This window comes from Notothenia coriiceps, unplaced genomic scaffold, assembly GCF_000735185.1.
Source record: "Notothenia coriiceps isolate Sejong01 unplaced genomic scaffold, NC01 NC01_scaffold00008427, whole genome shotgun sequence".
In the NCBI taxonomy this organism is placed as follows: Eukaryota; Metazoa; Chordata; class Actinopteri; order Perciformes; family Nototheniidae; genus Notothenia; species Notothenia coriiceps.
In genome coordinates this window covers 85,934-96,446 of record NW_011341128.1, presented here as the reverse complement: position 1 = coordinate 96,446, position 10,513 = coordinate 85,934, and the positions used below count along the sequence as shown (strand labels likewise).

General features: G+C 40.4%; 1 protein-coding gene across 1 annotated transcript; it reads right to left on the bottom strand.

Moving 5' to 3' along the window:
* Positions 1 to 3,243: 3,243 nt before the first annotated feature.
* Positions 3,244 to 10,254, bottom strand: ctso (cathepsin O). The gene is given in 8 exon segments (XM_010770125.1): positions 3,244 to 3,415; positions 4,491 to 4,650; positions 6,299 to 6,420; positions 6,799 to 6,966; positions 8,583 to 8,707; positions 8,882 to 8,941; positions 8,944 to 8,983; positions 9,720 to 10,254. Coding segments are annotated over 8 exon segments (942 nt in total). The 5' UTR covers positions 9,915 to 10,254; the 3' UTR covers positions 3,244 to 3,343.
* Between the last annotated feature and the right edge of the window lie 259 nt (positions 10,255 to 10,513).

Genomic DNA, 10,513 nt, shown 5'->3' with positions numbered 1-10,513 from the left:
GAGGTCGAACATAATTGGATTTACTTGATTTTAGACGACAACGAGACAATTGCTTTCGTGTAAACCACCCGAAAATCACAGGGGGGTGCGGATCTATTTCTTGTAAAGAGTCGGTACCGAATTGGTATAGTTGTACTTCGTGTAATCCAATAAAAGGTATAAATGTACAGGGTTGAGAGTACTGAAGGATTCTATCATTTGTATGTTGAGTAATTTGACAAAAGAGCGATTTATCTGTAATACCACCTAAATCTAACACGTTGCGTACCGGACTGTGCTAGCCGCGCACTGGGGATACACGGTACAAACTGCGAATTTTTTTTACGTTAATGCGGTTCTACGAGGTTTTACCGGTACATAACAAACAATTAACACACAAAGGTTGTTTTTGGGTCGTTGTACAAAAGCGCCACTTTTGGTGGGTGACAAAAAGGTCGCATTAGCCGAAAAACTCCATGTAGTGGCGACTAGAGAAACGTACTGAACACTGCCGGGGGGACAGCTGCGACAGTGTATTTTTAAAGGTCGACCCCTAGAGCGACAAACTTTCGGTCAATCTCACTTTTTCCGACACCGCGGGAGAATCAGACTCAGAAGGTGACCGACGGTCATTCCTCGACAGCGTCGTTAAGCCGGTACATCTCCTTGAACACCTACAACCCTAAATCGAACCCCGTGCGGTCACCGCTCCGTTGGTCCTTGCAACGGTCTAACTTGTCTACGGTCGTTTGGTCGGAGAACATGCGGCGCCAGTCGACTTCCCCCTTTTTCATGACGTATGTACTTTGAGTACATGAGTCAGCTCCTTTTTGGTGTTATATGGTGAACACGTAGACAATGTTTAATATGAAGACTTCCTCTTTGCGACTTACTTTAGCGACGGTTGTAACTTACCTATGTCCCTGAACTCGCCCACCGACGGATACTTGTACAATTGAAATTCATATCACAAACACCGTACAGTCGCTTTTTCACCGGCATACTGTCCAATTACATTCTATTCGTGTGACCATCGTCATAGGACAGCGAATAGATTTACTGAGACTTCACATCTTTTCACAAGTTGGAGACATCCTGCTTTCCACATATCCCGTATGGACTGTCACCTAGACTCCATCACATTAGGTTCTGCTTCGGACACCGGGCCGAAACGACGGTTAGTATGCTACCGTCGGTACCCGTTTGTACTAACAGACATTTTCGTATTCTGTCTTTTATAGGCGACACTTATACTCGATACAGGGCCCAGGACGTACAAGTAAACTCGACCGTGTTTAACAAATCTGCTTTCCAACTCCTGTCGACCCCTTTTTTTACAAATAAAACAAAAAGAACCCTTGTACACCCCCCGGACTATTCGTCCTCCGTCTCCTAGCTTAAACTATCTACAGACCGGAGACTCCGCGACTCGGATATATGAGCGAGACATTTGAGGAAAATATTTCGTAGACGGGATACCCGTATAAACTTGTGTAACAAATAAAGATCCACTCCAGACCGAAAAAAAGGGGAAGCGGTAAACATGAGCGTCTCTCTATAAAACAAGGTGAACTTTCTTTCAAACTTTTTGTTTACGATTTTTCTCCTTCCTTGTTCTTTCTTCGTTGTCATTGAATCGTAGTACGGTAAAACAGTACTGCGCCACAGTTTATAGCGTAACTCCTACACTCGTCGGACCTTTCGCCTTGCGACTTTGGAGCCGAGAAGGGACTCTCTTCTTTTGCCTTCTAAAAGATGACAAACGACGCTGAAAATAAATCCGTCATTACATGCTATTGGTAAAATCGTCTGTAGGGGTTCACCGTATGTTTAGCAAAGACCTCTTCTTCATTTTGTTCGATCTCAGATCATACCTGGACGAGTGCATGGGAAGTACGTCAAGTGAATAAAATGGTTTGCTCAAAGTAATTATGTTGGTGTGTACTGCATACAATTGGAGAGGACCATGAGGAGTTCTTAGCACACCTTAACGAAGTGATGGATTTATCGTTCCACTTCCTTAACCGACATTTTTTTTCTTTATTGGACATTTTCATCTAGTAATCCCGCGGGAACCTCTCGGACAATTCTGTCGGCGGCCCGCGAGAGTGGGACAGTCGTTTATTTTTTCTATGAAAAGTCAGTTACAGGGTAACGCACGAAACACTCTATTAGGAATATTTGCATGTTTTGTTGCCTAGATCACGTAAGTACTGTTCAAATTTATCTGTGATATGTGTCTAACATTTCCGTTCTGTTTTTTGTAGCTGCAATAAGTTCGTCCCAGTATAGTGTACTCAGTGTTCGATGAGGTGAAAACGATTCCGGTCTCTCTTTACCAGCACAGCGAAAAAGGTTAGTTTGTCTCTTCACTTCCGTCGAGAAAGACAAACTAGGTGAGTTCGTAGTAAAGGAGGGGGAAGGCAGGGGCGAGTCTTTCGAAGGTAACGAATCTTATTTCTTTCTGTGTCATGGGACAGCACTAGAAACTTACGTCGATCACCTCGTCTCCCCTCTCTGCAAAAGGGGGACGTTTGACCTTAGTAGGGAAATCGGAGCTAAAAAACGGGAAGAGCGAACAACGTCGGGTAGTTTATATGAACTAACGGTTTCGGAAAGGGGTCTTTAACTTACGGCTAGGTGGTGAGGGTTCGGTCACTCAAAGAGGTCGCGTGAGGGACTCTTCTTGTCCCGTTCCAAAAATAAGTCGTAATTAATAGCGATATAGGGACGCGGAGGAAAATCCCGTCGTAACCGAGTACGTCACAAGTCTTTTTTTTACATCAAGTCAGATTTTATTACGCGTTTGGGAACAAATTGGAACGTTAGTCGGTAAGTATAGAATATCGACTTTTTGGATGGTGGATTAAAAAACTTAACCCGTTAGAATATAAAAATCGTGATATACGTCCCGTAACAAAAATGACAATTGAAGGGTGTAACACATATTTAGTATAAAATTAATATACAGTACTGATAAAAACCTCCGTATATGAAATTAACTTTCTAAACATAACACGACAGGCCCGTATTTGGGGCTAAAAAAGGACCCTCCGATCGACCTTCATAAATCTAAACATAAGACTAATTATTGAGACTTGATGTTTAATGTTGACCGACTTGGCTTGTCGCACAAAGACATTTGCCGGCTTAGAAGTTTACCGAGGAAAGGCTGCTCGCGCCCAAGTTTCTCAGCAAAGAAAAATTCCGCGCGCCCCATTACCCCGCGCTGTCGGACGCTCGGTCAAGTAGGGGGGGGGAGTTGTCACAGCAACACACAGATATAGAACAAACTAAAAGAAGATATAAACTGGAAATGACAAGAGTCAAAGATAATACTTACCACAAACGTTTCCACCAATTTTTATATACACATAACCCTCGTTCCCCCATGCGGTTCCCCAGGAGTTTTGTACAATCCAGTGTGGAACATCCCCTTGGACAGACAACATGCATTTCAAGATTGAATTATTTACAGATAAAGGAGCACTTGGTGTGTGTGTGTGTGTGTGTGTGTGTGTGTGTGTGTGTGTGTGTGTGTGTGTGTGTGTGTGTGGCAACCACTTTAGACTGTTACATAATCACCCCATATCCTTTTGTAATGCCCACAAAACACAAGTATGTGTGTGTGAAATAATTCATGTTAGGGATTATACAATACTGATGTGTGTGAACTATGTCAAGAATGAAAGAGAGAGGTAGCTTTGATAATGTTCTGCTGATACCTTGTATCTTCAAAATGGACCTTTTAGAAACCTTCTGATCTTGGGACACAGTGAAGGGGTAACTGTCTGATTAATCAGAACGTCTATACTGAGAAGTCTAACGCAACATGAAGAAGTGCACACAAGAGTTCATGTTTGCCAACCCAGCTACTCATTGATCAACTTGGCCCAAATTGTACCGAAGGGGCAAATACTAAAGGTGAAATCATTTCAAATCCACACACTGTAAATACGGCTTGAATGTCAAAGTTTCACAACCTGCTTTCAATTCCTATTGGCTCTTAAAGTTACATAAATATGTCACCAGTTGCTTTACATAATGACATATTCACAAAGCAGTTCTACTTATTTCCAGGGTATTTTAGAATTGGGTGCTGATGCTTTCTACCAAAGTACAAAGTAAGAGTGAGGCAGTCCCTAAATTGACAAAATAAAGCTTAATTTGAAGTGGAAGCATGCGCTTGATATAATAAATGTATCATTTAGGACCTGTGTAATAAACTAAACAGCTGCTTGCTAAATATTCTCATCTTGTTATAGGATTTAATCAGGGAGGACGAGAGAGTCTTCTCTGGAGCCGCAATATATTATTAAGAGCAACATATTTTTACCTAAAAAACCTTGCCTAGTGCAGATTTAAATTACTTTCTCAGGCCCTGGGGATTGCAAAAAAAAAACTTCATGACCTAAAAGTGTGAATCCAGCTCCAGTAAAATACAACACCCTGGCTCTCTTTCTTGAATAACAATAAATTCTCATGCTAGTGCAGTGACAGATTGTACCAACAGTGTTGTATCCAACCAGCAGGACAGCATGGTTAGAGTGCTGGCTGGAGCAGTGGTGTTGGATGACTCCACCGAGGTAGTCCTGCCAACTGACAGCATCCACGACCACAGCCAAGGGCCCCCGCTCCACCAGCTGACCCATCATCGCCTCCTCCTGACCACTGAGGAGGAGTAATGGAAAACGTTTACTCTTGGGGGAAGAAGACTGGCCCTGGGATTACACTTGCTTGTGTCATCGTCATATGAACCATACTGTTGAGTCAGAATTGATCAGGATACTGTATGGAGGTTATTACTTTACATTTACATTTAGAGCTGACTCTTTTATCCAAAGTGTCTTAGAATAAGTGCCAAAACCATAAAGATTCAAACCACGGAACAACAAAGAAAGTGCACATATATTCACTTCAAGCTATGCATACCGTGCTGGTGAATTCATATCAAGGCTTACATTTATTTATTTGTATTTAATTGCAGGACAGTTTTTCCAGTTTTACTTATATTTAACAGGGTCTATTTTTTCTTCAATTTTCTCAGGATCAGCATCTAACCTCTCTCCCATTATTATTCATAACATTTTTTATTTTGCTCATTATCTCTGTTGCACATATGCAGGCACACTCTGACGCCCCATCTTGTCATTCCAGCAGATGATTCCCACCAGGGATATCTGCCATGCCCTCCTCTGCCAGGTCCATGACATGAGGGGCATGAAGTCTAGGTCTGTGCCAACACTATAATGAACTAGAAGGGCACCTGGAGAGTCTCCGCCAAGGCCATTTCCCAAATGAAATATAAAGTGTGTGTCCGCCCTGTGATGTGGATCTGCTGCAACATTTAAATGGGTTTGTCCTTGGGCAATGCTACAGTCTGCTAACTAGTTTCATAACAATCAAGCCAGTAATCTTTTGGTGATTCTGGTGACAAACTGGAAAGCTGAATATATAACCTTCTTGGAGCAGTAATAACAAAGCTATTATACACTTCTATTTCTGGGGAGGTTGAAACTTTACGATCCTGTTTTTCTTTTGCTGTGCAGCAGTAAAGCTCTGGCTTATGAGCCCCCTAACTAGAAGATTAAGACACCGCCATGACCCCTGAGTCTCGATGCACTCAATGACCAAGCACTCTTTCTGAAGAAGAGGACAGGTCAAAAGCACACTTTCATAATGGAAAAATATCATTCTTAAAATAAAGAGGTCTTTTAGTATAAGCATGACATTAACTCGGTTTGAAAACAATTCTATCTTCCTTTGCCCTGCTTTTTGGTTCTGTCTTAGAAACATTAAAAATGTATCACCTCTCCAAATCTGCTAAATGAAAAGCTACATCAAACAAGCTGTATGTAAGGATATGAACGAATTAAAAAAGAATGATTTATAAAGTTGGCAAATGTTAGAGCCTTGAAAACTCTGTTTAATACAAATTCAAACTTGAATCCACTTTGACAGAGGACCCTGACTCTTTCATCATGGAAATACAACAAGATAACACGCACGATAGATGAATGAGAATGAGTCACGATCCTGTTCAATATTAAATAAAGAAAATCTGATTTACTCAAGGTAACTCTGGTTTAGTCATTATGACCAGAGTTGAGCACCTTTGTGCTACTTAGCACTGCACGTCTGTGTTGACGCAGTAAACATTATGGTCTGTAAATGCGCACGACCAACCCCCCTCCCCTCCCCCTCCCCTCCCCTCTGTCCTTGGTACATCAAAAATTAAAAATCCATGTGATTTTTTTTCTGAAAAGCGCTTTTGATTTGTAGCCTTGATAGCTTGTTGATGACTTGGAGAGTCTTTTACCTGAAGTCATGTGCAGTGAAGTTCTTCACAGAAACACCGCCATGTGACTGAGAGAAGAAATGGCAGATGCCTGTCTCGGCCTTGTAGGGATACTCTGACTGAGGCACCAACTTCACTCGGGTCTAGAAAGAAAGTGTATCTCAGTGAGTGTGTATCAGAATGCAAAGTATCCATTTATCTTGTTTGTGGAAAGATCCAGGCAGTTTTCTAATTTACGTCTGACTAGAGACGGCAATCTTATTTTGCGTACCGCCTCTACATATCTCTCTAATTAAAATACATGACAGTATTACCTGATTTTTTCTCAAGCTAAATGGAAATACCTTCCCGCAGGTTTGCATTTCTATAAAGTCACTTTTATCTTGTCTATGTGAAGTATTGAAGGATTTTCTTCCTAGCTTTGTACTTACTGTACTGTACTGTAAACGACTTGTGAAGCAACCGGTTGAATCCATGAACATATGTTTAAGGTCTTTGATGATGGAAAAATATCAACATACCTGCTTCAACCAATCCAGGGCCTGATATGTGGATCCTCCATTGCATCCTTTATTTCTGAAGGAGCAGTCGAGAACCTGCTGCACACTGAGCTGCTGCAGCTGAGAGCCTCCTATGGCGTGGACCGATTGTATGGCACCGACCACGCTGAAGGCCCAACAACTCCCACACTGCAGAGGGACGTTTAAAGGAATGAGGAACTACAACTAAAAGGAAGTTTAAGGGACAACACTCCAAAGATTAATCATATCTTATTATCCCCATACAAATGTCCTTTTGCTTCCATTAACAGAGATGTAGGTGTCTCTCTGTGTCTTGGTTAGTGTCTATCACTGACTCATTTAGGAAGATTTGTTCCCAATTATAACAGTAAATGAGATTGCATTCGGAATCAAATAGAGACAGGGTTCTACAGTGAGTGTGATGAGGTTAGAAGACGTCTGAGTTGGTTTTCTGCTGCCCTCTACTGGCAGAAACAGCTCAGGTGTTCACATATTTGATGGCAAAAGTTGCCCTAATACTACAGGTTGAATGCAGATTACACTGCTTTCCACAATCCACTTATGGTATAGAGAAGAAATACAGTGTTTCATTGTTTAAGGGACTGCATATTTCCCTGTATTACATTTGCCAGGCAATCTCATTTTCTAAAGCGCATCAAACTCTGCTCAGTTCAGCATAAATGCCCCTAAATGTGATGAAAACCTGAGCTCTCGGTGTAAAAATCCAATATTGTGTTGCTCACTATGGTTCCATGGCTTTAAAATCAATACTGAAACCAAAATCAGTCAATATTGCTTGGAGATAAGTATGCGCCAAGTATACAAAATAGTAGGGGCCCACTGGTCTCTCCTTGAAAGCGATGAATTGCACTTGAGTCATAAAAGTGGAATCAAGATAAGGGGAAAGTGAATTTATGAAAACAATTTGTGAGATGTTAGCAGCTTGATATGTTGTGTCTTTGTGCGTGGTGGTACTGCATTTTATTTTCTGTCTATCAATATATGTGTGGTAGAAACTCATCTCAAGCATTTTTAATAGACAAGAGAACCAGAGAAAATAAATAGAAAGTCTGCACAGAAAAAGTGCAGCAGAGCAGATTGTTAGCGGAGTTTGGTCATGTAGTATGTACACACTCTCCCTGGAGGGATACGGCCTTACCTGGATTCAAGAGAACTAAATATATTATGGTGTAGGAGGTTTGCTCTATGGGGTATGTCTTTCCCTCAGGACAACGGTCTCACGGTGAAAATATCATACCCGCCGGCAAGTTGACTGACTGAAGAGATAAAGGACAAAAAGAGCACAACGTGTGACCCTTCACTGAGGACACGCAACAGCTCCATCTTTATAATAGTCACATTTAAGTGCCTAGTTTGTCCTTTGACCGATATTAAAGAGCCTTCCACTCAAATATGTAGTTTGCTTAGTGGTACTCAATGTTTGTCCTTCACTGCTCAGAAGTATGTCCTTCACTGCTCAGAAGTATGTCCTTGCTCACTTTGATAGTAAAAATGTTTTTTCAATGCATCTTGGGAATGCATTTTTGTGCTAACTTCGAATCTGTCAGGTGTCCACGTCCAACATGGTCTTATTTCACAACGATTTTGAAAGCCGTTCATACTGTGTGATGTGAAGAATTGAACTCACTTGTTTCACGTTGTTTAATTGATATTTGTGTTAATAAGTGTCGCTTATTAGTTTGGAAGTAACCCAACGGTGTCTCTGTAGCTACACTACCCTCCTAGTATTCAGTATATCTATCATCTTTCTGTGTAAACCGTACTGCTTCTTGGTTCTGGACCGGGGCCACCACCGCTTTGTCCCTCCAGTCAAATTTGGCAGGGAGACCTTCTGTCTTCAGTCCAGAGAAGAGAGGCGCTCTGTCAGCATGTGCTCGCAGGAAGAGATCTGTGGATAACAGATACAGGTCAAAGTCTATCCTGGATAACATATAAACTATGACTGTGCAGATTCAGCCAAGTCGTCCACAAGGGTGAGATGCTCAGTAATCCAAATCCTCAGGATAGATACAAAATAACCAAATACATTTCATTTTTGATATGTGACAACACTTCAGCCTACCTCTGAATTCCTTCTGAGAAAAGTCGGAGAACCGGTTAATGCCATATTCTGCAGACTGACTGTGGAGAATGAGTTCAGGTATGCATGACGCTTTGTTGAGTTCTGCAATAACACACATGACAGATTAAGGGTGAGTAAATTAACTGAAGGAGCATAACAATCAAGGTAACTCGATAATAATTGTATTTTTTTTTTGTTCTATTCTTGATAACACAACATGAGTGAGTCTGAAATAAATCCCACAAGCTATTTACATCTAAGTATCTAATCACTAACATTTATTCAAGTATTGTCATTTTATTTTCCTTCAGTATTTTCATTTCCGACTATGTAACATTTGAACAACAGTGGCCACGAATGTCCTTGAGTCATAAAGCTAATGAACTGACTCAGGAATGTCTCTTATACACGAATAACTTAATATTACCCACAATAGCAACCATAAACTGTCATACCAGACAGACAGTAACGTTTTGAATTATGCAAGGGTGTTTTACTGCTTATTAATTACACTTGTATTTGTTACTTTTTTTGTTTTTCAGTATGTAAATGCATTTTTCAATTGCAGGACGTTTAGGTATTGCCTCTCAATGCTTGTAATAACATGGCTCTTTGCATATTAATCTACAATCAAAACACCATTTGTAAATATTTCAGATAATTGATTTGACACAAAAACACATTAAATACAATTCCTTAATTTAGTGGGTGTGCCTGTAGTGACGTGTGCAGCAGTTTGTTTAAAGACAGTTGAAGCGTGTGTATGGGACTAAATGATGAGAAACACGAGTTTCTCATTGCTGTACCTCTGTGTTTCCCTTTGGTTCTTATCGCTTACCTGGACATTAAGATGACGACTTTTAAACTCCTCGCTGTTGACTTTATAAAAGCGGTGAAACTTCTCTGTGAACGAGTCGAAATCTTCTGCAGAGACATTCAACTTATTCTCCGTTTCACCCGAGCTCACACACAGCGGAAAGAGGAGAGTGGAAACGGTCACTACTACAACCAGATATGGATGTCCGCCCCTCATTTGAACAAGAAATATCGGTTGAAAACATTGAGGGTTTCAAACAGGTTTCAAAGGGAAGTAAACACAAAAGTGATGTTGACGGAAACAGTGAGGTAAAGCTACAGCGCATGCGCAGCGATCGATAGGCGCTTAAACAGAAAGTAAACACCAGTCAAAGGAAGGAGGCACTCAAATAATTTAATAGTGTTCAAATAAATACATACATTAATACATAATACAATGAGATGATACCAGGTATCCAATTGGAGATCTGTAAACGACTTTTTTTTACTTTAGTTATCAAAAATATATATTAAAAAAAAAGGCGTATTTACATTATGCAGAAATTAGGCCCTCATTATCTGACTAATGCCACATGGTGTTTTAGTTTCAGAATAATGTTGAAAATAATTTATACATTTGCGGTCTAAATGTATTTAATCTCTTTTTATCTCATGTATCTATTATTACTTACTATCATGAGTATAAAGATATGCAAACATCATTTTAATTATTGTTTTATCCAATCTGTCCTGATTTCTTAGAATTTTACAATTTGAAATGACTGGATATGTTAAAACAATGTAATCCAGAATTAAATAACCATAATGAGTTCAAAT